The 27,744-nt window shown below is 37.3% G+C and overlaps 2 protein-coding genes across 2 annotated transcripts; both read right to left on the minus strand.

Moving 5' to 3' along the window:
* Positions 1-8,794: 8,794 nt before the first annotated feature.
* LOC140170066 (uncharacterized) lies at positions 8,795-15,193 on the minus strand. The gene is made up of 3 exons (XM_072193387.1): positions 14,789-15,193; positions 13,889-14,065; positions 8,795-13,523 (listed from the first exon to the last, which is right to left on the minus strand). The coding sequence occupies exons 1-3, from the start codon at positions 14,829-14,831 to the stop codon at positions 13,174-13,176; spliced, it is 570 nt and encodes a 189-aa protein (XP_072049488.1). The 5' UTR covers positions 14,832-15,193; the 3' UTR covers positions 8,795-13,173.
* Positions 15,194-19,733: 4,540 nt separating this feature from the next.
* Positions 19,734-26,039, minus strand: LOC140170067 (uncharacterized). Its single transcript, XM_072193388.1, has 3 exons — positions 25,721-26,039; positions 22,080-22,256; positions 19,734-20,536 (listed from the first exon to the last, which is right to left on the minus strand). The coding sequence occupies exons 1-3, from the start codon at positions 25,761-25,763 to the stop codon at positions 20,199-20,201; spliced, it is 558 nt and encodes a 185-aa protein (XP_072049489.1). The 5' UTR covers positions 25,764-26,039; the 3' UTR covers positions 19,734-20,198.
* Positions 26,040-27,744: the final 1,705 nt, after the last annotated feature.

Consider the following 27,744-nt stretch of genomic DNA (forward strand, 5'->3'; position numbering starts at 1 on the left):
CTATTTTCGCTAAAACACAAACGATATTTCTAATAATGCCCTTTTCTAGCACAAACGCGTAGGCTGCTTGATGAAAATACCCTTTTTTTTTCAATTTCGCGAACACATGGTTTGAAAAAACACCCCTTTTTGTGTGTTTCGCGAATCGCGTTTCTTCACCTGAAAACACCCCTTATTTCGCGAAATTTTCGACGAGCAGGAATACCCGCGGATGCACGGAGTGCGGGGACCGGGCCTTACATTTCACTGACGAAGGTAGAAAGCAATATTTACCTAGTGTATTTCCAATCCCTTTAGACCTACATACAATTTCTGATATGAAATAGTCTGGAATATCATCCTTAACACAAAATTGTGGTCATACAAAAAAAACAAGCTGCAATCATTTCAAACATCAGCAAAAGCGATGAAAAACGTGATTGCATTTTCTTAATAAGCGTAGCTATCTACCTTTGATTTCAGTGCTGAATCCCGGGCCGAATCCATGATCCGCGCTAAGCTCTGAAATCTGAAATATAAAGCACTTTTTTCCCCGTTTAAGGGTGCATGCCACTAAATCCGCGTGTGAAGCGGTTTCCGGTAAAAGTTTATCACGACTATAGTCCCAACTTTGCATATTAAAAAATGTGCAAAATCGGTACAATATTAACAATTTTAGTGTTGCAAATCGTGTTTTGCTAGAACTTCGCGAAATTTTCGACGAGCAGGAATACCCGCGGATGCACGGAGTGCGGGGACCGGGCCTTACATTTCACTGACGAAGGTAGAAAGCAATATTTACCTAGTGTATTTCCAATCCCTTTAGACCTACATACAATTTCTGATATGAAATAGTCTGGAATATCATCCTTAACACAAAATTGTGGTCATACACAACAAACAAGCTGCAATCATTTCAAACATCAGCAAAAGCGATGAAAAACGTGATTGCATTTTCTTAATAAGCGTAGCTATCTACCTTTGATTTCAGTGCTGAATCCCGGGCCGAATCCATGATCCGCGCTAAGCTCTGAAATCTGAAATATAAAGCACTTTTTTCCCGTTTAAGGGTGCATGCCACTAAATCCGCGTGTGAAGCGGTTTCCGGTAAAAGTTTATCACGACTATAGTCCCAACTTTGCATATTAAAAAATGTGCAAAATCGGTACAATATTAACAATTTTAGTGTTGCAAATCGTGTTTTGCTAGAACTTGTGAATGTGATCTCTACTAATTTGAACAGAAAACGCGAAAATTTGAGCGATGTTTACGATGATGAGCGCATGAACACACGAGGTCAAAACGCGGTTAGCAGTCGGACGTAAACAAGGGAAAATCGGGTCTTTTTATATAGCGCTATTTTTCTCAAAAAGTAGACCTAAAATATGGTGTCATTTTCAGATATGTTATGCAGAATTTTGTTCTGATTAAGATGATATCAAATATATATTTCAAAGTAAGACGTAACTCGACTTATAGCCTAAAACGTGACCCCTATTTTGCACATAAAGTCTATGGAAAGCTATTTTGTGGCATGTACCCCCGGGATGTACCCTTAACTTCGGTTTTGCGCGGGTGACAAACAGCGATGGCAAATGTCACTTCACGATTTCCAAAAGGCATGGTTCCTGTCATATCTGGTTCAGCAGTCAAACTAGGCTTGATCCACCAGTCCTTCAACTGCTTACGCACGGTCATCGGGTTGTGCTGGCAGGTGAGGACTGAATCGAGAAACGGCCATTTTATTCCGCCATGTTTTTTGTTTCGAGATCGGGGCCGAGGGACTCAGGCTACAGTCAAACGTATGTCGTAATCCATTCCGATTACACAGTAGGCCTATCTGTACCTTGTACAAAATTCGTAGTCTCTACGCCCGTCTCTACGCAGCCCGCTCGGCAGCATGCACAAACATCACCGAGTTTTAATCATGGTACAAGACCGGGCACAAGACCAGGCCCGTAGCCAGGGGGGTTCGAGGGGTTCGATCGAACCCCCTAAAATTTTGACACAAAAAAGGAGAACATGGGAAATAAGGTTGAAATGGCCATTCTAGCACAAAAATTATTATTTTTCTCGCGCTTCGCGCGAATTTTTCTAATTAATTTTAGATCAGATTAGGGGGACGATTTGAAAAATCCCCCCGATGCCCAGTTTATGTAGGCCTATGTGGAAAATATAAATGAATATGATGACTTAATTTAATGCTATAAATACAGCAGAGTAATTATTTGGCTCTATCTAGATTTGAAGACTTATAATTTTTGAATAAAAATTATTTGGTGTGCAAAAAAAAATAACCGAGAAAGCTTAGTTCAGAGATGAAGCGAGATGAAGGGAGTGATATGACATGGGAAAATAAGATAATTGATATTTGTGATGAAATAACGCACCTGATTTGTAATTTTTTCTTGTTTTAACTGCGCTAATTTATATATCCATATATTCCTGATAATAATGTAAAAATGATTCAAAATTCTTCCAATTCTGAGGGGGAACGTCCCCCTCAGACACCCCCTGCGCCTGATTTGCAACTTTTTCTTGCTTTAACCACGCTACCTTGCGTCTTTACTGTAATTTATATTAAACCCATATGTTAATAATAATGTCAAAATGGTGCACCAATGAATGCCTTCAATATTGGGACTACATTTTTCAAAATACTTCAAATTCTCAGCTCAGACACCCTACGCCTGATTTGCAACTTTTTTCTTGTTTTAACCGCGCTAATTTGCCTCTTTGCTATAATATAATTATTGAATCCATATATAAGGTAAAAATTGTGCACTGCCTTTAATTGGGACTACATTTTTCAAAATAAATCAAATTCTGAGGGGTACATCCCCCTAAGCTCAGACACCCCAAGTGCCTGATTCGCAACTTTTTGTTTTAACCGCGCTAATTTGCCTCTTTGCAATAGTAAATTGAAACCATATATTTCTGATAATAATGTAAAAATGGTGCACCAAATGCCTTCAATTGGGACTTAATTTTTCAAAATTCTCCCATTTCGGAGGGGGGAACATCCCCCCTCAGACACCCCCCTGCGCCGCCTTTCTGCGGCGCGATGCCCGCTACGCGGCCATTACTCATCAGTTAGTAGTTAACAGAAATCTGCAAAAACGAACCCCCTAACTCGGAGGGCTGGCTACGGGCCTGAAGACTAATATATTACACTTACAGACACGGTTCAACTGGCACCCCCGAGAAATTTGTGTATTGGGTTCAATCAATCCAATTTGATATCAAAGTAGGCTGAAATGTTGTGTTTTAGATGGCCAATTTTCACTACCGGTATAATGTGTTACTTTCGGGGCCCATTTTTTTAAATTTGTTTTTAGTGAGTTGGAATCTGCATAGGTAGTATACTTTCTAAGCTTTTCTACCAAGGATGTATTTGCAAACACGTCTCTGAATTTTCTCAAGCTGGGCCACCTGATTATGAGTAAGACCAGAATGCCAAAGTGGGGCGGCATACTCTAAAACAGGGCGGATGTACCCATGTACACCAATAACAACTTCTCGGGTGAGAGAGATGCTTCCTTCAGTTTGCGGAGCATGAAGAGTTTACGATTGGCCTTCGCATATACATGGAATCATCTTGTTCATCCCAACATAAATGGTTTTGGATCATAACACCCAGGAGTTTAACCTTCTCAACAACAGCTAATTTATGATAATCAATGGAAAGATCTACATGTGCATCGGGGTAGCTTTCTTGCCAAAATAAACTTGCATGGCCTGACATTTTGAAGGGTTCAACTTCAATTTATTGCTCTGAGACCACTCATTCAGGGCATCAAGATTCCCTTGGATTGAACTATCATCACTATATGCCCGATTTTCACATTGTCAGGTCATTAACGTATTTCCAGACTCTATTGTTTGTATGGACATCATTCAAGGCATAGTTGATCATGGCAAGAAAGGTTATAGGTCCCATGTTGGTACCTTGTGGAACACCTCCAGAGAGAGTAACCCATTTAGAAAAGGTTTGCTTGTATTTAACCCTTTGCTTACGGGAGGAATGGAAATTAAGTCAATCACTCCACAATTGCAGGGAAGACACCCATCTTCAACAAATTGATGACAGCAATTCTGTGGTCTATCATGTCGAAGGCTTTGGTAGGATCAATGTTGGGGACATGAATAGTGTTCTCGACCTTATTCATGCTTTATATTTTGTTGTCTGTCCCTGAAGAAGAGCAGTTTATCTGCTCGAAACGTCGGTTGTTTTTTTTCTGTTTTGTTGTTTGACTGCTATGTACACAGTGATTTTCATCACTTCCAGTGTACTGTTTTCCTGACACTTTTGAGGGCTCTGGAATTGGCAATTTTTGGCCATCGAACTTTGCCTGTTTTTGTGCCTACTCTGTGGATGTTTGGTTTAGCGTGTCTGTTTATATGCACAGTGATTTTCATCACTTGTTCTTGTGCAGTTTTGTATTACCATTGATCCTTGTTGTTTTTGCAGGTTCAGCACTTCTGTGGGCCTTGGAACTGGTAATTTTTGGCTTTCGAACTGTAATGGGATATTGAAAGGTATCTCTTTAATGCATAAAATAAAAACCACTGTCTACCAATTATTAGAAACACCCCAATTATACTGCCCCAATTATGCAAATTAGGCCCTGTTAAAAACCCAGTGCACAGTCCAAGAAGTCATTCTGTGTGAGCTCTGTGTGGGCAAAAAGTTACCATTTGATACTGTGTGAGAAGAAATAATTAAGATTTTGAACTGTGTGAGGAACTTTGTGGATAACTAAAAACTGTGTGTTGAACTTGCAGCTGTGTGCTAGAAGAAGATTTTATATTTTGTGTTGTGCCTTGGCCAATACTGAGGTTTTGGTATTCTGTAGGCCCACAGTCTAGTATTACATTGCGATATTATTGGTTGTTAAGAGCCACTGTCTGTAAGATTCAGACTCTCAGACTCTCAGATTCAAGTGCATCATAAATTTTCTTTAAAAAAAATAGGATGATGCAACATTGTTCCAAGAAAATAACCCCAAAGTTTTAGCTTCCTCGCTCATTTCGTTTGTCCGCAAAAAAATAATGAAATTTTGGCCCCAAAAACATCGTTAAATGGTTTATCATTTAGCAATGACTACAAAATTGTGCGCCAACATTGGCCCAGTAAATAGAAAACATTTTTTGAATCCTTCTATGGGTGTCATTACAATTACACAAAAAATGGTTGGGTTACCATTGGCGCGTCGTAATAAACAAGTTTAAAATATTAGTGAAAAGCGCCCTCGTGTTGTTTTCTGTGGCTTGAAACTTGTTGCGCCATTAAGCACCCATATAAAAAGCAAGCTGAAATGGATAAACTAATTATTTAGAAGCAAATGCAAATGCAAAATTGATGGGTGCTCGTTGGCGCTAGAAGAAAATTGGGGTCAAAGGTCAAATTTTCTTATTTTGTGCCATTTTCACGCCTCATTAATTTTGTGCGCCAAGGTCAAAGAACATTAAAAGTGGTGTTCAGTAGTAAAGAAACTATAACTCTAATAAAAGAAACAAAAACAAGCTTGGGTCCTGTTGGTTTAGTATTTTTAATGATTTTCTAAATATCATCCTAAAGCCTAGTAAATAGTAAATAATAGACCAAATAGGGGTTCCATCAATATTCAAGCATCCACAACAGGACGTGCCAACAGGTACCCATGGTGTTTTTACTTCATTCACCATATTTAAGTGCTGTTATTTACATTCATATAGAAATTAGTTTGGGCTCATGTTGGCACAAGGATATTTTAGGGGTCAAAGGTTAATCCAAAACCATAAAATGCTGCTTTATGATAGTTCGTGCAACCAATATGCAATCTTCAAGCATCCACTACTAGATGTGCCAAAGAGTACCCATAATGTTTTTACTACAATCAGTTTATCTAAGTGCTGTTAAATTAATTGCATTTATGTAGAAATTAGTATGGGTTCATGTTGGCGCAAGGATATTTTTAAGGTCAAAAGGTTAATCCAAAACCACAAAATGCTACTTTTTGATAGTTCCTGCAACTAATACGCAATCTTCAAGCATCAACTACTAGATGTGCCAAAAAGTACCCTTAATGTTTTTACTTCAATCAGTTTATCTAAGTGCTGTTACTTGCATTTATGTAGAAATTTATTTGGGTTCATGTTGGCGCAAGGATATTTTAAGGGTCAAAGGTCAATCCTAAAGTCAAGAGCAATTTTTTTGCCAGTTCGTGCAACTGTGAAAATGTGCGCAAACATTGCCCCAATTTCTACCACAAATGGAGTGTATTGTTGTTGAAGTCATAACAATGGGATGCCCATGGCACAGTGATATTTAAGAATATAACACTTTAATTTTGTTGAATGCAGAATGTGTATAAATCGAAACTTTTACCCTGCATTTTCAGATCATGTGACCAAGTTGAAAGTACACATTTTAAGTTTTCATGGTTTACAAAAATATTTAGGAACTCAAAAATATTATAAGCCTGCACATGTTATAAGTATATTGATTCATTGCAGTCAAAATGCAATATTGATCTTCATATATAATAATATTAAGCTTGTAACTTCTGCAGTTTAAATAAATATGCATAAGTTGGTCACATATTTGTAATATTTGGCTCTTTAAATATTCAAAAGATTTCATATGTCAATATTATCCCAAGGACTTTTATGAAAAAATGTAATAAATCGAGTTGGCATAGGTTATAGGTAGTGAAAAAATTATGGGATCTTGTTGTCATTGAAATTACCAAGACTCAAAGAATGCAATTTGTCATATTTTGAGTTTTTTGTATTGACCTTTGACCCTCAGAATATCATTGCGCCAACATAAGCAGCTATAAGCCCAAACATATTCCTACAGATATGCAAGTAACAGCACTTGGATAAACTAAATGAAGTTATAACACCATGGGTACTTGTTGGCGCATCGAGAAATGGATACTTGAAGATTGCATATTGGTCGCATAAACTAACACAAAAGTAGCATTTTGTGATTTTGAAGTGACCTTTTGACCTTAAAATATCCTTGCGCCAACATGAGCCCACACATATTTCCACAGAAATGCAAGCAACAGCACTTGAATAAACTAAATAAAGTTAAAACACCATGGGTACTTGTTGGCACATCTAGTAGAGGACGCTTAAAGTTCGCATATGGTCATTTTCACAGTAAAGGATGTAACTTTTGATTTTTAGGGTCAAAATTTCAAACCACTTAAATATGTTTCTGTTTACTGAAATCATGCATAGAAGCAACTTAAATTCCAGTAAAATAATGTTTCAAGGCTTACTTTTTGATTTCTAATAAAAAATTTGACATTTCCATAACATTTTGGTTAAAATCTAAGAAAAAATGTATTTTACATAACCTCAGAAAATTATGACATGAAAGCTGGAATACATGTTAAATCCCATTCCAAAGTAAGTCAATGGCCAAAGGGGGGGGGGCAAGCGTTTTTTGGCAGACCATTTTGAGAATTCACCCCCCAGGGGTACATATAATTATTGCACCACCCCTTATTCAGCAACTGTTTGGTCTTAAATGGACAGTGGTGTCATATACAGGAAAGAGGAAAAAGTAAAAAATATTATAAAATATTTCGCCACCCGAGGGTGACACTCATTAATTTCAACCTATTCTTTTATTATTTCTGATAGACTCGAAAATTTTATGCTGGATAATTGCTTCGCAAAAGTGCATTCGTCAAGATAATTGCACTTGACCGTGCTATTGCATTTAGCTCTCCAGCCCCGGGCTCCAGCCTAACGGCTCTCGAGCTAATAACAATAACTCTACGCTCTTGTGCGATTATCTTGACTAATGCACTGTTGAATTAGTCTTTTTAGATCTTGTAGTAACCAGTAAACATACTTATGAGACTATTTTTGTCAGTGTAATTACTAGTCCTTATGTAGGCCTACATTATGGTCCAAAAATGGTCTCATAAGTATGTTTACTTTCTTTACAGGTGGCGCTAGATGTAGGCGCATAACCTTTTCATGATAAAATCCTCCACTTTCTTGAATTTCTTCACTGTGGCCGCATCATCCGAAAGTGATGGACGTCCCATAGAACATCGATATAGCTCCTTCGCTTCTGGGTGATGTCAAAAACTTTTGGATACCCCCTCGTATAACCCGACATTTTAATGTTATTAAAACGTTTTTACCGAAACCAAAAGCCAAAATACAACTTATTTAAAACGTTTTTAAAACGTTTTCGTGTTTGCTGGGTATATACAATTTATTAGTGTGATAGCTAGCTGTTGGTATTATTCAGGACTACTAGCATTATAATAATGTTTTGTAAGAAATACTAATAAATGATCCCATCAAAGTATAATCATAGATTCAAGGATTCATTCAAAAATAAATAAATATACATGTATATAAATTTATTTAAATAAAATACTATTATTGGTGAACCATGGAATGGTTTCAGTCTAGTCTACCTTACTTACGAGTATAAATATACTTCCTTACTTTTACTTAGGGGTGGTGCAATAATTATGTGTACAGGGGGGTGAATTATAGGGGGGCAAAGATTTTTAGCAGGCCAGAAAAGGGGGGGCAAGCATTTTTGGCAGGTCAAAGGGGGGTCAAGCGATTTTGGCAGGTCGAGGGGGGGCAATGATTTTTGGCATGGCCAAAGGGGGGGAACAAGCGTTTTTGGCAGACCATTTTGAGAATTCACCCCCAGGGGTACACATAATTATTGCACCACCCCTTTTCAGCAACTGTTTGGTCTTAAATGGACAGTGGAGTCACATACAGGAAAGAGGAAAAAGTAAAAAATATTATAAAATATTTCGCCACCCGAGGGTGACACTCATTAATGTCAACCTATTCTTTTATTATTTCTGATAGACTCGAAAATTTTATGCTGGATAATTGCTTCGCAAAAGTGCATTCGTCAAGATAATTGCACTTGACCTTGCTATATTGCATTTAGCTCTCCAGCCCCGGGCTCCAGCCTAACGGCTCTCGAGCTAATAGCAATAACTCTACGCTCTTGTGCGATTATCTTGACTAAATGCACTGTTGAATTAGTCTTTTCAGACCTTGTAGGTAGGCCTAACCAGCATAAACAGGATCAGGATCTATCTCAGGAACATGCACAACCGGATGTACATGTAGTCGTTCCTGAAACCGAGATCCGTTTCCTGAAATCAGTACATTCTTTCAAAAGACCTTTATGAAGTTTTAATAGAAATGTTTAATTTTTGAATGAAGATTTCATAGAATGATGATAATACAGGACATAAACGTAAAAATATTTTTTAAATATAGGCTTACAGCTTGTATTGATGAAAATAGGCACATGAAGAATTACAGCGTTTACTCAGTATATTTCTCACTTAGAATAACTAACACAGTAACCATGGTAACACAACTGGTCGAATTTTAGCGTTACGTTGCACTTTGTTCCATTCAACTCTGAAACAATGCAGTATTTACTTAGGCATGACATAATGTAAATTACATACTGCGTGTGTACTTTGTGAGATTTTAAAAATGGACCAAAGTGCAACTTTCAAAACTGCATTTTGTGTGACCGAAAGAAAAATATTTGACATTGTAAATATTGGAGTAAGTTTGTAAAACAAATTAGTTTTAAACAACTTTTTGAGTTATTCTAAAGGGAGAACATTATCTGATATACAATTGTCACTGTAAATTAATACAATAATGTCATTTTAAGAAGGGGTACTACACCCATTGATTTTTTTTTTGCATTTTGTTGCATTTTGTGAAGAAATTACAAACAAAAATTGGACAAAGTGGTATGCAAAATGAAGGGGCAAATCTTCTCGTTTTATTGGTGGCATCGGTATCAATGTAGCTTACATGCTTTTGAATATAGAACCCAAAAGGAGGTACATCACTTATGATTTAAATTCACTTCATTTTGGAAAGCTTACTATCAACGGATTTCGTTAAAATTTTGGATATGTGTTGCTAACACATTAGGGAAATAATGTTAATATGTAAAATGGGAATAAGTGGTCCCTGATTTCTTTTATGACTTCATGAACTTGGTGCTCCAAAACTATCAAAAAACGAACCGGTTAAAATGCTTCTATTTTCAATGTCGAGCTATATTTTGTATTTTGAACTTGCAACACTATGTCACTGAAACTTTAATTAAGCCATAGGTAGCAGGTTACCACAACCACACTACAGCAATGTTGAAAAAGATTGTATTTTTTATCACCTATACCACCATATTAGGTAGTTTTCCGTAAGTTTCATTTTTGTGATTTTGGTAACTATTTTATATTTTATTTGCCCAATCCAACTCAACTAGGCAATCTAAATTGTACTCACCATTTACATCCCAAGGTATTTTAGTATATCCACCTCACACATTTCCATTATATATCCAGTAACAGACAAAATATCAAAATTGATGCCTCATTATGACATGTATGATATCACAGACTATCACATGTATTCAAAATTGATGCCTGAATTTGACCTGAACCAATTGACCTATAACCTGACCTTTGATGACCTTATAGCCTTTTTAAATCTCTTTTCCCAACAACATATTATAGAAGATATAATATATAGTTAATCAAAACAGCTGAAGATAGTGCTCGATACTATTAGATAGTAGAGCGTGTAATAAAATACATAAAACAACGTAATTATGTTATAACAGCATGATTTATTACTCGGAGTTTCACGCCTTCAGATATTTATCTGATGATCGCCGTTTTAGGCGTGAAACTCCGAGTAATAAATCATGCTGTTATAACATAATTACGTTGTTTTATGTATTTTATTATAGAAGATACATACATGGTGTAATATTAAATTGTCTATGTGGAAGAGATTATTTAGGCCTATTTAATTTATTCAGTGTTATAATCAGTGAGTATATTTCTATAGATAGTATAACAAAGGATTTAATGTATTCTATTCATGTAGTCTACTTCAACTACTTGAACATGTTCAATAGAATAAATTATGGTTTGTTATGAAACACACATCTCAGTTACCAGGATACAGTAAACAAAAAAAAAAATATATAGGGCTAAAATGATTTTCTAAAATGGTTTAAAACCACTTTTTATGTAGAGATATTTGATAAGTTCAGGACATGAGATGATGAACATATTATATACTTTATAAAAAAAAAAAAAAAAAAGAAGATGGGTACTGATGAAAATCAGGGTATTAAATCGCCTTAAGCTAAATATTGAAAGAAATGGCTTTTATTTTAGAATCAATGCCACTGCATAGTTTACTACGTTTTTCGCATGCTGTGACATTAAAGCCCAAAAACTTGTACAAAGAGCAATTTCAAATTATGCATTCTAATATTTGGAAAACACATTTTCTAATCTTTTTCATAACCGATTATCTAAAAAACATAAAATATTAAAATTATGAGCTAACTTTTAGCCTATACTCAATATTTTGAATGCTGAATTTTGTGACTGCAATTGTAAGAAATCATACAAAATTGCATGTTTTAGCCCATTTGCCCTCATATTTGAAAAAGATTAAAATTGGACTTTTATTGCTAGTTAGAACTAAGAAAATTATTAGGATTTAGTTATGTTTCATTTGACAAAACAAGATAATTTTTTTTATTCCAAAAAAGTAGTGCAGTATTTTTTTTTTGAATCAGAATTAATGCCCAAGTGATTCCATACAGACCTTTATAAATGGTAGCTCATACGAATTTAGAAATTTAGCACTTGTCCAGTCCAGTAGCACATTTTAGGTGGGAAAACAGGGGGCTAGTTGCATGGATCTTACTTGCCCAGCCGGGAAATGTACGTAAACACCCCTTATCTGGCACTGGAGATGCAAATTTTCATGATTGAGGCATGTAACTAGATGTACAATAAGCTCAACAATCCAGTTTTGAAAGTTAAAAGAGAATTCGACAAAGCGTTTTCGTAAAGATGGACTTTTTGGATCAAAGTTGAGCATGAGGGCGCTCTTTCAGATTTGTCGCAAACTTTCTATGTTTTACTAGTTTTTAGTTTACTGAAGTAAAGAGGATCACAACCAAGGTCTGCTTAAGAAATTTGAGCCTTTTATCATGTTTCGTTTGTCCGTACCATCCTTTTGAATGTTGCCTACATTAAATCCCTATTAAATACATAGAGAGGTCAATGAACTTTATTAATGTAGCAACAAGTAATTTTTAATTGTCTAATTAACAAATACTGAGGCAATGAATGCTAAACATGATATCACTTGGCTGAGATCAAGTACAGAAACAAGTAGAAATCCATCAATAATGTTTATTGAAGATCATGTGGCGGTGGATCACCATCCTCCACCACATGATCCTCCGCCACATGAGCCACCCCTGACTAATTAGACTTAACGAGTTACAGTAATTAGTACAAATGAAAATCATTAAGTTTTGTTTCAGAAATTGAAAGACCAATGCCTAAGGAAAAAATAGTACTAAACAAGCTCATAATAAATATCAAATAAACAAGCTACATGCATGTAAACACGTCTTGATGAGTAAGAATGCAACAGAGCCGCCCTTTTTAGGTGCCCAGTATAAAAAACATTATCCTTATGTACTTCAGTAAACTAACATACCCTGCAAAAATCACGACTTTAGGTGCTGTAGTTTTATCGAAATGTGAAATTTTGAATAAACCGCAGGAACCGTCGCTTTATTATTACGATGGGAATATCGAACGTGTACACGATGTGCATAACACAGTACGTACATGGCGAGCGGGCAGTCGTGACATATCAAAAGAGCCGACACGACTCACGTTCGAATGAGTGGCCCGCATTGGCGACATATGCGCCCGGCATATGCGCTGGTATTAAATAGCGATTTTCATTGCATTGCCTCGTCTGTTTGGGCCCAAATTAAAAGAGGACATATCTGACAATGAAAACTAACATTTTATACCAAAAAACTACAATTCTATTTCTTATGGAAATGTTATAATACGGCTACTGTGGTTTACATTGGTGTGTTGCGTGTTGTTTGTATTTTACCCGACCGCTTATCCACAAGTACAGACTTGTTCATGATGCACTATCCGAAGGTATGGGGTTCAAGTCCCCGCACAGGCACGTATGTGATAAGTTTTTTTCCGCTGGTTTACCTGCTTATGCAATAAGATGATGTGCTGGTGTGCGATATATGCGGTTCTTCTTTCCCGGTCCCCTGTATATAAAGGTTTTTTTAATCCACCTACGCTTAATTTTTATTTTTTACATACTACATATGAACGCAGCACATAGCACAAGCAATACCATCAGATTGACACAACATAGTGTTGAAGTTATGGCTCCGTTTCCGTTCGACGTATTAGTTGAAGTACTTCCTTTTGAACCCGCCTTTGACCCGGCTTTTGACACCGTCCCATCGCACCTATCTTCTGAACAGTAACATGTGGTCCCATCTACTGCTTGACTGGCACCAAGAAAACTGAGAGTTTTGAAGACTGTTCCTAAGATATCATCGGGGATGTCTTCTGCCTCGTAACAACCATTTTGTGGGACTGCATTGTTGTCAAAGACTGCACAGGAACGGTAGGTTCCAGCGGCTGTCTGTGGATCAACTGCATAAATGAATGAATAAATAATTTATTCCAGCGAAAACGTGAAAAAATGGCAATTTTTAAATTTACCATTTAAAAAAATATCATTAATAATGTAAAAAAATGAAAAATAAATAAATAAATAAATAAATAAATAAATAATTGTGCTTATGTTCTAACATGCATCTTCAGACAAATTTTATACAGTATATGGTCGATTCCAAAAATGCCACTTTTTAGAATTACCATTTAAAAAATATCATTAATAAAGAGAATTGATTCATTCGTATTGAAGATATACATTTTTTCCCCAAATAATGAATCAAACAAACAAACAAAGCCGTATGAAATATTGCACTTCAAAACTGTAACATAAATTTACTCACACAGTGGTGGGTCAACTGTGACGGAGCCTTTGAAGACCTGACATTTACCAACTTTACCATCAGGTATCTGGCAGGGTTCGGTCCCTATTTTCGTCTTATCTAATTCTATACAGGCATCATTAGAATGCGTATCGCCAACACCCAGAGAGTTGCATGAATAACACTCTAGACCAGACACTGTTGGGAAAAAGAAGACCAGAAAAGAAAATGCAAAAATAAAATCACAATAGTACTACAGACTGCATTATCAGAAAAAATAGGTGTTATCATGCGCCGCGTACTATTTGAGTCACTTGAAATTAATAATAATCATGATTATAGTCAATGGAGGAGGAACCGGGGGACCAAGGGAGACTTTTGTCGACCGGGGAGGGGCGGCCCCTTTAATCAAACCCATAATGTGCTGTGTGTCACCTGTCTGGGTGACCATAAATAATCATTTCTCTATTGTAGACCCTGAAAGAAAGTGTAAAAATGATGCACCAAATGGGTCAAGCTTTCCGTGCCATGTGCTTTCGTATGATGACGCAATCGCATCACGTGGATTGCTGCTGTAGCTTTTTGTGGCTTTTGGGTAAGTTATAGAGTTTACGAAACTGGTGCACCGGTATATACAGGTACGTAGTAGTCAGAAGCCAAAACATCATTAAAAAAGTATTCATATATATATAACACCCAGAGCTGTAACATTATACATGATTACAATATAATTCCTTTATTTTCCTTTCCTTTCTCTCTTTCTCTCTCCCCCACCTCTCTCGCTCGCTCCCTCTCTTACTCCCTAACCCCTCCGTCTTCAAACTCTCTTTCCCCTCCCCCCTGTCTCTCAGTTGTTTTTTGATATCCGGGAGGCGCGCGCCGGTTCAAAAGAGACTGTATTGGCTATTGAGCAAATCATACCTGTAACTAAAGAAGTGAGTAAACCAGTCAGGAAGAGCAGCATGGTACCACAATATTTGGTCTGGTAAAACAATCAATATAGTACATGAATGGTTAACTGTAGTTTGGAACCACTGCCTATTCCAATGGCGGATGAAGAGTGCAGCTCTCAACGGCTAATGAGCGGATGTAAATGATTGTATTATTCCAACGCAGAGCGGTAAACAGGATGGTGCTGAACACGTCATCATAGGTCAAATACTAACTGGCCAATGTGTTCGTGGTCAGTTAGAACACAAATCCTGGAAATAAAAAGCCATTCGGTTGCTGTTGCCTCCGGAAATATTATGCTGTTCAGGGATTATCACCCGCTCAGGTGACAGAACCACACTAATTGATAAGAATGGCAATTTAATGATAATGAAAACTACAAACAATATCCAAATACTAGATCGAAGGTGTCTAGGCAGATGTCTTCTACTAAATCTATGGTGTCATCATCATCAGTCGGCTGCGGAGCAGGCGACTACAAGCTTTCTCCAACTAATGCGATCTTGGGCAAGCGAAACAATTTTGTTTGGCTGCAGCTTCCCTTCAGTATCTCCCAGGAGGTAAGTACAGTAGGCCTATGTGCGGCCATCTCGGTTTCCTCTTCCCATGTGGTGGAATATAAAGCGCATATTCTTTCACAGGCTCGCCATCTTCAAGACGCAGTATATGGCCGAGAAATCTGAGTTGATGAATCTTGACTCTGGCAACCAGTGGAGTGGTGTTGATCAGGTTGTAGATGGTTTCATTTGGAATCCGATCCACACGCTTGATTTTTAACATGACTCTTGAAGTCTGTGTCATGGTTGATGGTACTACCATATACTTCAAGTACTGGTTGGGCGTTACAGTTTGCAGTCATATATTCTGTCTTAGGTGCGCTGATGACAAGGCCTAGATCTGCTGCTGCAGTTGCAGTCCTAGTAAGCATGGTAAGCTGTCTATGGAAGGTTCCAGCAGGGCAATATCATCAGCAAAATCCAGGTCATTCAGCATCTTGGCAGGATACCTGCTTGACCGACGTGGGTAGGTAACAATTCCAGCGTCAATTCCAGAAGTTGATTTATGGTGTACCAGCGAGAAACTGGCACAAAAACATAAACTGTTCCTGGTGTGTCTCGTCTACCTACCTTCAAACCACTTATGGTACCCACCTACAATGTGTACCTTTATCAGAAAGGCAAATCCCATCACAACTGTTTATCGGTTACAATTACGCAGGTACAGGTGTCGACATTGCCCCCACCGATAAATTATGGTCTGGGTACTCATTTACAGCTCAGACACAGACCAGAGACTCGGTGGGTGTCACACAAGACTGCGATGCTGATAGAGGACATAAAAAAGAGGCATCTGCTTGCCAGAGCCCTGCAGTTATGAGAAACTTGGAGAAGGCTCAACACCAGTCTGAATGAATCGGACCAGTTGATGTACAACGTACAATGATACGTAGACCAGAAGGACTTTTAAATCCAATTCCCCATATACAAGTATGGCAGGGAGAGTAAAATGAACGCAACTTTAAAACTGTCAGGAGTAGAACCCCGGTGCTTTTTAGTAAGTAAGAAAATATTGGTGTACCGATATAAGTGAGGACTGTCTTCTATACTCTACGGAAAATGTAAGGACAGCTAAAAAAACCCAAAAAAAACCAAAAAACAGTGAGGACATTTTTGATGTCTTCACATTTATATGAAGGTTACGGAAGGTTTTGATTCCGTTAGAGACCACCCTTTTTTTCTTGCCCTGCTGGAACCTTCTATATTGGAACTCACTATGAGTATTTAGTTGTAGTATGGGAGTCTCGTCAGCTCGTAACCCAATATCAACAAAAAACATTAAGGGCGCATACGACAACTACACACTCCAAATGAGCCTCCAAATGAGTTCCAACATAGAAAGCAAGGGTGACGGACTGTCTCTAACGGAATCAATTTGACACCATAGAATATATATTTTACTTTTTAAAACTTTTAACCCATAATTTATTGTTCAAGCCCTGCCCTATAGAAGGGGGTAATTTACAGTTTAAGCTGGTTGGATGTATGTGGCGGTTATAGTGGTTCTTTGCAGCCCTGCGGGGTAAAGGTAATTGGATATCCAAATTTCGCGGTTAGTTGTTCTTTGTAGCCTTGCGGGGGCAATCTCGGTAGTTGAAATTCCCTAGTGAGCGGCAGTTGTTGGCGGTGTTTCGCGGTTTGTGTTAAGTTAGTAAGCAAATACCATACACTTCTATAAGGTGAACTATTCGGTTCACCAAAGATAAGGGGGGGGTGGTTGTGTGTCAAACCAGGTGTTTGGAAACAATTAGGTCTTTGATGGATTGCAATGCTGCCCGGCAAAGCTGAAAGGAGGTGTTAATTTGCAGCCCCCCCCCCTACATCCGGGCCTTACATACGCATCATCTCCACTGAGCTACAATGGGAGTGACCGTCGGGACAAGACAAATCACCCTGCCATTTACAGTAGTGCTACTTACCCACTTCAACATGGGGGATGGGGAATTCTGCCAATATTGTGATAAGAGGGATGGTCCGTACAATCATCCCCCCAATATTGATGCACGTATGCTGGTTTAACCTCCTATTTGGACATTTTAGCCCGAAAAGTGCTCATTTTACGGGCTTCGCGCGAATTTATTCCACTTTTGCACCATAGTTCACCATTTTAGCTTCAATATGGCAAGTTATTCGCGCTTCTCGCGCATTTGTTCCACAAACTTATTCCGTCTCGCTATACTTCAAGAAATTTTTCCAACCTCATCCCCCAATGTCAAAAAGAAATCTATGCCACTGAATGTTTGACATTGTAAAACAATATAATATCTTGAACATCTTTCCGAGTAACTTATAACTTATAACTCCTTATTTGATATACAATTCCACCTGTAATTTAACACAATACAGTCATATTTAGCTAAATATTGACAAAAATAAGTCTTTTTAATTCAGAATCAATACTTTATAAATATTGTATACATAAAATGCAGCAATATCCAAGCTAATAATACTATTGTATAATTTACATCATTTACATTGACAATTTTTTATAGATTATTAAACTTTTTATGATTTGTTTAAATACAAAGTACCGACTCCATAAACATGTCAGACAGGAGCAGTTCACAAACATGTCACTGTTTCTTCCTCTTTCCATAGCTTTGTTCAATTTTTTCAACAACCATCACATCGTAAAAGGGTGTAAACTTGTAGAAACAATAAAAGAAAGATATTCGGAATCATCCCCCCCATGTGTAATAATATTATTTTGCTCTTCGATTAAGGTTAAATACAATTGATTTTCAAGGCTTGATTCCAGAGGGGCGTAAGTTAATAATGGAAACAGCCATGCAGAAAAGAATGAACTCACGCGTACAATGGTGAATGGTGTATCAATCTGAACTAGGGCCACGGGCAAACCGCGGCTCGTGAGTCATCCTATATATGTTGCAGGGATAGGGAGGGGGCGACCATGATAGGACCATATGGGCTGATGGGGGGGGTGATTGTGGGCAGCCGTTTTCGGCAATTCCTTTGGATTTTCTAAATTTTCAATTTTTAAAATTATCCTGGATGATATCTGTCGTGAAATAAATCAATGCTTCTATAGGCTATATGTGCCCGTACACCACGAATGAGCCGTAAATGTCCTCAATTGTATTCTGAGTTACAGTGTAAAATGGGCATGAAGGTCGTATTCATAGGTACCTCAATTTGGTGCTACGTGTACCTCATTTAATGAGATACACGTAGCACCAAATTGAAATACCTATGAATATGACCTTCATGCCCATTTTACACTGTAACTCAGAATACAATTGAGGACATTTACGGCTCATTCGTGGTGTACTGGTCACATATAGGCCTAGTATGCCTATTTATACCCTGATTATGCAATATATAGGCCTACAACAATAACTACAACAACAGTAACAAAACCAACAACCAATATTTTGTTAATCTAATTTGTAAAAATATATTCATAGACCGCGCCTATTAGACTAGTATAGCCTACAAATTCCTGAATTATATAATGAAAAAAACCGTGCAAAAACAATCAATCGCTGCAGTCAGAAAGAAAGAAACGAACAAGAAAAAAGAAGAAAAAAAGTGAGAGAAAAATAAAATAAAATAGATGGAATGGACCACATAAGGACTCGAACACGTACCAAAGTTTTCCAGCTCAAAACTATAGTATTATATAGTCGAACGTGAGTTCGGCGCGCTAACCGATTGAGCTATTGAGTGACCTGTGAAATCGATTGATCTCAAACTGACTATTATGGAATAGTGCATACTAGGCTCTTATAATAAACAATCTCATCACCGCTGTAAATGTCGGACGTATCGATGGCGAAAAACCTCGATTTTTGCAAAAGTAGCTTAAATTTGGAGTGAAATTCAAATGGTAAAGTAAGCGACAGACATTTGAGAAATAATGTAGGCAGTTAGAAATCAAAATTAACGTTCCACAAACCAGATATCGATAATATAACATAACAGTGTTTTGTGGTACAAGATTCTCGAAAATTCTTCCCAAAACGGGCTAATAAAATTTAATCGGTACTGTATTTGGTTCTTCCCCATGGCAACATTATTTCTTTGGTCGATTTGTAGTACAATACAAAAAAGGAGAAAACAATCACTCGGTGTGGTTTTATACGGAGCGAATATTTGAAAAAAACTGCATGGAACGTGGTTTTCATCTTGTGAACATGGTGCGTAAAAATGATTTAAACGAAGGATTTTCAAACGGATTCTAAAAATTTGCATAAACACACAAAAATAATGTTAAGATACATCCATGCACCAACATTTGACTCACTGCGATATTTGATTGCTGAGAAAACGCGGTTTTAGAGAACAACTTTATACGTCTTTTATACGTTTTTTATACGTTTCTTCGTGTAACCTTAATACTTAAATTTGGTACAGGGTTACTTAGTTTTCTGCATGGTGGTCAATGTATGAGGATTTGGTTACGCTTGGTGCTCTTGGTATGCTGTGCCCATGGGTCATGTGCGTATTTATAAATACGTATTTATTATAGTCGAAGCATACTGCTTATTGATAACATCCAACATAATTTACAACCTGTTTTTAAGACATTTCAGAATACACAATTGGTGTGTTGTGTGTTGTTTAAACTGTTTACACTGCTTATTGATAGGTAGTACCAGACTCATGACGCACTATCCGAAGGTCTGGGGTTCAAGTCCCCACACACCCATGTATGTCCGTATGCATGCTATGTTTTTATTGTAATTTCATGTTAAAATGGGCTTGTGTGCGATGATGTGCTTCTTTTTTCCCGGTCCCCTGTATATAAAAAGTGTTTTTTGTGTTTGTTTTTTAAATCCACTTATGCTTAATTTTTATTTATTTTACATACTACATATGAAGCCAACATATAACACAAGTAATACTATCAAATTAACAGAACTAAGTGCTGAAGTAGTGACCCCGTTTCGGCCGTTTGACTCCGACATCTTGGTTGTAGTAGTGGCCACGTTTGACATCGTCTCATCACACCTATCTGTTGAACAATAACATGTGATCCCATCTACTGCTTCACGGACACCAACGAAACTGGAAAGTTGGAACACTGTTCCTAAGACATCATTGGGGATTTCTTCTGCCTCGTAACAACCGTTTTGTGGGACTGCATTCCTGTCAAACACTGCACAGGAACGGTAGGTTCCAGCGGCTGTTTGTGGATCAACTGAATAAATAAATAAATAAATAAATAAATAAATAAATAAATAAATAAATAAATAAATAAATAAATAAATAAATAAATAAATAAATAAATAAATAAATAAATAAATAAATAAATAAATAAATAAATAAATAAATAAATAAATAAATATTTGTGTTGGTGTTCTAACAATGCATATCAAGACATTTTATACGGTATATACCGTATACGGTCGATTTAAGCGAAAACGCGATAAAATAAGGATCACACTACTCATAGTTGAACAATAATAGGACAATTATGTATATAAACAGGTGTATATGTGACCGTCCACGGCGAATGAGCCGTAAATACCTCCCCCGGTCAATTTTGTTTTATTTCGTGTTTAAAAAATTAACATAATAAACTTAAAAATGGTATATCATTTGACTTCAAACGATATCCAGATGCGAGGTTATGGTTTGTTAAACTTTGCTCCTTCAACAAAATTATAGCTTTTTACGTTTTTACAAGTGTCTCTTTTTCCACATTGCTGGCAATATGTATCAAACAGTCATAATTGGCGGTCATTTCAAATCATCCCCAAGTCAACGAGGTTTAAGAAAGTTCTCTCATTGTTAATTGTTGGTTATGCATACCTGTACAAAATACAATGCCTGGTAACCCACCACTTGAACATGATTTAGCAAAAGCAAACAAAGACCAGAGCTATTAAAAGTTCTATAGCCGGCCATCTAAGGTAGGAGCTTATTATCCACTTCAACAATAGGATTATTGATTAGTTTTTGACTATCAAAATAAGACGGAAGTCGGGCCAGCTTAAGTTATCGATGAATACGACCTTCGTACACATTTTACTCCGTAACACAGAATACAATTTAGGGAATTTACGGCACGTTTGTGCTGCCGGGTCACATATGATCGATTTAAAGGTGGGTGATCAGATTTCTTTTTTTTTTTTTTTGGTATTGTGTTTTGTACCTCAAATTGAGGCCTGTACCAAAATAATCTGATTCCCAAGTTTTGAGGTAAATAGCACTAGCCGTTTTGATATTAGAAGTAAAAATGTGTTTCACAACGGCCCTACGGTGGTTTAAATGTATTTAACTAGTCCAAAGATAAGGATTAGGAAAAATATAGAAAACTAGATTAAAGACCATTAGGCTTAATTTTTTTCCGAATACACCCTGACTCTAAAAATTAAAAAATGCATTTCACATTTAGGTTTTCAGGTCACATAATAGAAACAAACATGGTCCTTGGGTGACATGCAGAGTATGACTTTGTTACAAATATGGGAAATTTTGTATTTTCTTTCAAATGTGGACTTTTTGAGTACAAGTGTATAATACAAGTGGACTATTTTGGGAGGGGTATATTAGCCCTTTCACCTTATTTGGGATTGACCACCTTATCTTCGTAAAATCAAACTTTGCAATTCCTCACAAATAATGAAACAACTAAAGTCGCATAAAATATTTCACTTCAACACATGCTAAAAAAACAAAACCAAAAAAACAACAAAAAAACACAACATTTTGCAAGTATTTTACATTAATTTACTCACACAGTGGTGGGTCAATTGTGACGGAGCCTTTGAAGACCTGGCATTTACCAACTTGACCATCAGGTATCTGGCAGGGTTCGATTCCTATTTTTGTCTTATCTAATTCTATACAGGCATCATTAGAATGTGTATCGCCAACACCCAGAGAGTTGCATGAATAACACTCTAGACCCGACACTGTTGGGGAAAAGAACAGAAAAGAAAATGATAAAAAAACCACTAAGTATTAGTAATAAAAGTAGACAACTACACAGGGGTCAAAACCTCAAAAATACTCCGATTTGTATGAAAACAGTCTCAAATTTTTCGTCTTCTATAAACAGTTAAAAAAGAGAATAGTTTGCCATAGCTAGGGTGTTTAGTTACTATGGTAACGTGGTGACAAAGGTCAATGTCCATTGAATGTCCATAGAACTGACACCTTTTGCTATGTTACCATGGTTACCCATGTAAGGAAGCATCATACACAATACTATTTTTCTGCATGGATTTTCTATGGTTAACAATTTGAGACTATTTTGGTGAAGATCGGAGCATTTTTATAACTCCAGATGGGTATGTCACAGATAGGTAAAAGTATACTTTTTCTGGATCGCCATGAAAAGAGGAATAATTTGGGGAACTTTCCAACAGCATTTGAGCAATTTGAATTTTGACGCCTGTGTGAACTTTGACCCATCGTATCTCAAAATGCTCAATGCTGACAGAGTTCCAGTAAACTTATTTTTGAAGCTGGTGGTCTTGAGAAGCAATATCCGTCAAAATCAAAAATATGGACACCACAACAAGCTTAATTCTGTGGCAAAGTTGAGTTTCGCAGCCGGACTACTAGCAGGCTGTGTTAGCACATCTACGAGGTTATCAACTATTTTAAACTGCTGTGATTTGGTAGTTCACAGCACCTTGCGAACGGTAGTGATCAATTCAAAGCAAGTATGTAGAAGAATTCAAATATCACAGATATACTTTTGTATGTCCTATGGTGTTTGAGTTATGTTCTAAAGAGGGCTGAAACAACGACACTTTTGTAAAACATACATAACTCATTAACAACAATAATAAATCAAGCATGTTTTCAAAGTATATGATTTGTACAATAAACTTTTGCAAAACATCAAAAGTGTTGTTTTTCAATAATATATTGATTTAGATAAAGAAAATCGTTTTTTTACTGCTTCGACCAACAATACCTCGTATACCCTTAAGCGGCTCGGATAGTAAGTAAGTTTTCTTTCATTTTACCTCATTAGTTTGGCTTAAAATGACCAGAAACCTTTTCTGACAGTTGTTACTAATAATATTGTATAACTTTTTGGCAAAGAATAATCGAATTACAATTTGGCCGAAATCGTGTAACAAGGAACGTTAAAACGCAAAAGTACATGGTAAAAAGAGCCATGTACCTACGAGTGTACTATGCGTTACAATTTAAATGTCAAATATTTTTCATAACAAATCAACAGACCATGGAACAGGCAAATAATGAATTTCACTAAAATCCATAAGATGTCCTTTGTTGACAGGGTTCATTTCACCTGGAGTTATGTATACAATACTTTTCAATGGGTAATTGATTCATGATAAGGAACTTGAATAATTTGCTTTGTATTTTTGCAAACTGAACCAATGACCCGTGACATCTGTGTTCTAAGAATTAAGTTCACTAAAGGTACACTTAAGACTACTAAATTTAGTTACGATGATAAAAATATGGAATGACTTCCTCTTCCAATTTGTCAGTTGCAGTCATCAAAGTTTCAAAATTCATAACCATATATTTGGTTGTTCCCTCAGGGTTAATAAAGGTTAAAATGGCCCTGTACTGATTCTTGTCCATGGGCTTCCGGGACTCTTGCTATGCCCTTGAATCAACACCTCATTTAATGCTCCTTTGATTTAGATAACTCCAATGTCACAAATGTCCTTTTAATTTAACGGGTCGTTCAGTAATAAGCTACTCAACAATCAGTAATCAGATAACCATTCAGTAACCAGTTACTGAACAATCAGTAATCAGCTAACCATTCAGTAATCAGCTACTGAACGATCAGCAATCAGTGACTGAACATGCAGTAATCAGCTACTGAACGATCAGTAATCAGTGACTGAACATGCAGTAATCAGCTACTGAACGATCAGCAATCAGTGACTGGACATGCAGTAATCAGCTACTGAACGATCAGCAATCAGTGACTGAACATGCAGTAATCAGCTACTGAACGATCAGCAATCAGTGACTGAACATGCAGTAATCAGCTACTGAACGATCAGCAATCAGTAACTAAACAAGCAAAAATCAGCTACTGAACGATCAGCAATCAGTGACTGAACATGCAGTAATCAGCTACTGAACGATCAGCAATCAGTGACTGAACATGCAGTAATCAGCTACTGAACGATCAGCAATCAGTGACTGAACATGCAGTAATCAGCTACTGAACGATCAGCAATCAGTGACTGAACATGCAGTAATCAGCTACTGAACGATCAGCAATCAGTGACTGAACATGCAGTAATCAGCTACTGAACGATCAGCAATCAGTGACTGAACATGCAGTAATCAGCTACTGAACGATCAGCAATCAGTGACTGAACATGCAGTAATCAGCTACTGAACGATCAGCAATCAGTGACTGAACATGCAGTAATCAGCTACTGAACGATCAGCAATCAGTGACTGAACATGCAGTAATCAGCTACTGAACGATCAGCAATCAGTGACTGAACATGCAGTAATCAGCTACTGAACGATCAGCAATCAGTGACTGAACATGCAGTAATCAGCTACTGAACGATCAGCAATCAGTGACTGAACATGCAGTAATCAGCTACTGAACGATCAGCAATCAGTGACTGAACATGCAGTAATCAGCTACTGAACGATCAGCAATCAGTGACTGAACATGCAGTAATCAGCTACTGAACGATCAGCAATCAGTGACTGAACATGCAGTAATCAGCTACTGAACGATCAGCAATCAGTGACTGAACATGCAGTAATCAGCTACTGAACGATCAGCAATCAGTGACTGAACATGCAGTAATCAGCTACTGAACGATCAGCAATCAGTGACTGAACATGCAGTAATCAGCTACTGAACGATCAGCAATCAGTGACTGAACATGCAGTAATCAGCTACTGAACGATCAGCAATCAGTGACTGAACATGCAGTAATCAGCTACTGAACGATCAGCAATCAGTGACTGAACATGCAGTAATCAGCTACTGAACGATCAGCAATCAGTGACTGAACATGCAGTAATCAGCTACTGAACGATCAGCAATCAGTGACTGAACATGCAGTAATCAGCTACTGAACGATCAGCAATCAGTGACTGAACATGCAGTAATCAGCTACTGAACGATCAGCAATCAGTGACTGAACATGAATCAGCTACTGAACGATCAGCAATCAGTGACTGAACATGCAGTAATCAGCTACTGAACGATCAGCAATCAGTGACTGAACATGCAGTAATCAGCTACTGAACGATCAGCAATCAGTGACTGAACATGCAGTAATCAGCTACTGAACGATCAGCAATCAGTGACTGAACATGCAGTAATCAGCTACTGAACGATCAGCAATCAGTGGTCCCCGTCCAACAGCGGCTGTATTCGCTAAGGAGTAAATCTTACCTGCGACTAAATAAGTGAGTAAACCAGTCAGGAAGAACAGCATGGTACCAAAACACGTGGTCTGGTACAACTATCAATGTATTTTACGTGTATGGTAATGAAACTACAGTTTGGAGCTATTACAATGGCCGATGTATGGTAAACTACAGTTTGGAGCCACTGCCTATTACAATGGCCGATGAAGAGTGCACCTCTCAACTGCTATAGAGCGGATGATAATGATTGTATTATTTCAACCACGGTAAACAGGTGGAACACGTTATCATAATGTTCAACTAACTTCACTGGCCAATCGGTCGTTTCAACTTATGAATACAAGATTGGTTTTGGTTTTGGTCACGTGGTTTCCTATATGCCTAGCTCTTGACTGACGTCATTACCGATATCTTTTTCTGTACCCTTTGTTAGGAACTTAGAACTTGTAGAAAGCAGTTTCAGTTTTCATTTCAGTGCAGTCTTTTTAAATGAATTTGGTTGTTTGTTGTTTTTTGTTCTGGTTTATCAAACTGATTTTTGGGGGCAAATCTGTCATGTACATGTCCAAACTTACACTTAACTATAAGCAGTCAAACTTTTTGAGTTTGTAAGATTCTTAATTATTATTTGCAACCATAGGCATGGTAGGAGGGGTGCTAATACAGAAAATTCCATTTTATTATTGGGAAGTGTGATTACTGATCATATTGCACTGATTTTGCGCCAGAATTCACCAACTTAAATAAACATCTCAAACAGGAACTACTTACACATAGTATGCATGCATTTAAGGAACGTTTGGTTATATTGTAACAACCATGATAACACATTATTTCCTATGTTGCGGAAACGGTGGTTAGGGACCCACCGTTACATTCTCGGGGGTGGGTGGGGGGGGGGGGCATTGGAGTTTGGTTTTGACGGATATTTTTTCACCGCCTTCTGCGACTTTTTTTTTCAATTTTAGTGTATGCCTTTATACAGAGTTGGGTGGGCAATTTTTTTTACTCATCAGTGAGGCAATTATTTTTTTTACTGACTAGTGGGCGCAATTTAAAAAAAACCTCCCATGCCCATCCCCTGGAAATCAAATGGTGTGCCCCTTACATTCTGGGCATCTTCTGGGTATATATAATTTATGTTACGAAACAAATCAGTCTACTTGCACTCTATGGTGATAGAAACTGTCCCGAGACCCCGTACCTGTGTTTTTTAGGTCATTGTAATAACATAATAAACATCTCAAAAAAAGTAACTAACCCCTAATGGCCATTATTCAAAAAAGGGCTATTGTATTACAAATCTGTAAAATGCGTTGGAAGCAGAATTTATTTCTGCGGATTTTGACACCTCATTTGATACGATAGCCCGGAAAACAATAAAACACCGGTCAATTTAATGTAGTAAGGTCCAGGTTTGAAAGTTGCACTTACATACAAATTTTTACAATACAAAAACACTCAGATATCATTACACAGATTTCCTTCCATTACACTGAATACAAAATCAATACAATTTACTGCAACTTTCAAATCTTGGGTTACATTGATTTAAATGTACGCTGTGGCGTCAATATTTAGTCAATTGCTGCAAATGAGGTGTCAAAATGTGCAGAAATAAATTCTCCTTCCAACGCATTTTACAGATTTGTGATACAATCACCCGTTTTTGAATAATGGTCATTATTTAAGCATGTTGGGGGGGTTAGTTACTTTTTTTTTGAGATGTTTACTTCCGTGGTTAGGAAACTTGGGTGACATTCTGGGCACATTCTGGGTATAAGTGTATTATGAAAACAACATACATACGTACGTGTTTCAAAGTAAATGTAAGGACCGTATGAGAATACCGTTTCTAATTTCAACCACAAGAACAAAGAGGTATCGAGTCAATTTCCCTCTCTGAATCATAAAAAGTCCCCAAACCTGAGGCTGAGACTGCTTGAATATGTTTCTGTTCCAAAAAAGAAGTAAATAACCTAAAGCCAAGAATTCTCCGCGTTGCGGAAATTCCGCGAAAATCGCGGAATTCGGAGGTAAAGCGGAAAA

Source organism: Amphiura filiformis, chromosome 14, assembly GCF_039555335.1.
Source record: "Amphiura filiformis chromosome 14, Afil_fr2py, whole genome shotgun sequence".
In the NCBI taxonomy this organism is placed as follows: domain Eukaryota; kingdom Metazoa; phylum Echinodermata; class Ophiuroidea; order Amphilepidida; family Amphiuridae; genus Amphiura; species Amphiura filiformis.

Coding starts and splice junctions, on each gene's coding strand:
- LOC140170066 (XM_072193387.1), bottom strand. CDS start 14,831: ATGCTGCTCTTCCTGACTGGTTTACTCACTTCTTTAGTTACAG. Junction 14,066..14,788: donor ACTCACTTCTTTAGTTACAG/GTATGATTTGCT, acceptor TTTTCCCAACAG/TGTCTGGTCTAGAGTGTTAT. Junction 13,524..13,888: donor CACAGTTGACCCACCACTGT/GTGAGTAAATTT, acceptor TCATTTATGCAG/TTGATCCACAGACAGCCGCT.
- LOC140170067 (XM_072193388.1), bottom strand. CDS start 25,763: ATGCTGTTCTTCCTGACTGGTTTACTCACTTATTTAGTCGCAG. Junction 22,257..25,720: donor ACTCACTTATTTAGTCGCAG/GTAAGATTTACT, acceptor TTTCCCCAACAG/TGTCGGGTCTAGAGTGTTAT. Junction 20,537..22,079: donor CACAATTGACCCACCACTGT/GTGAGTAAATTA, acceptor TTATTTATTCAG/TTGATCCACAAACAGCCGCT.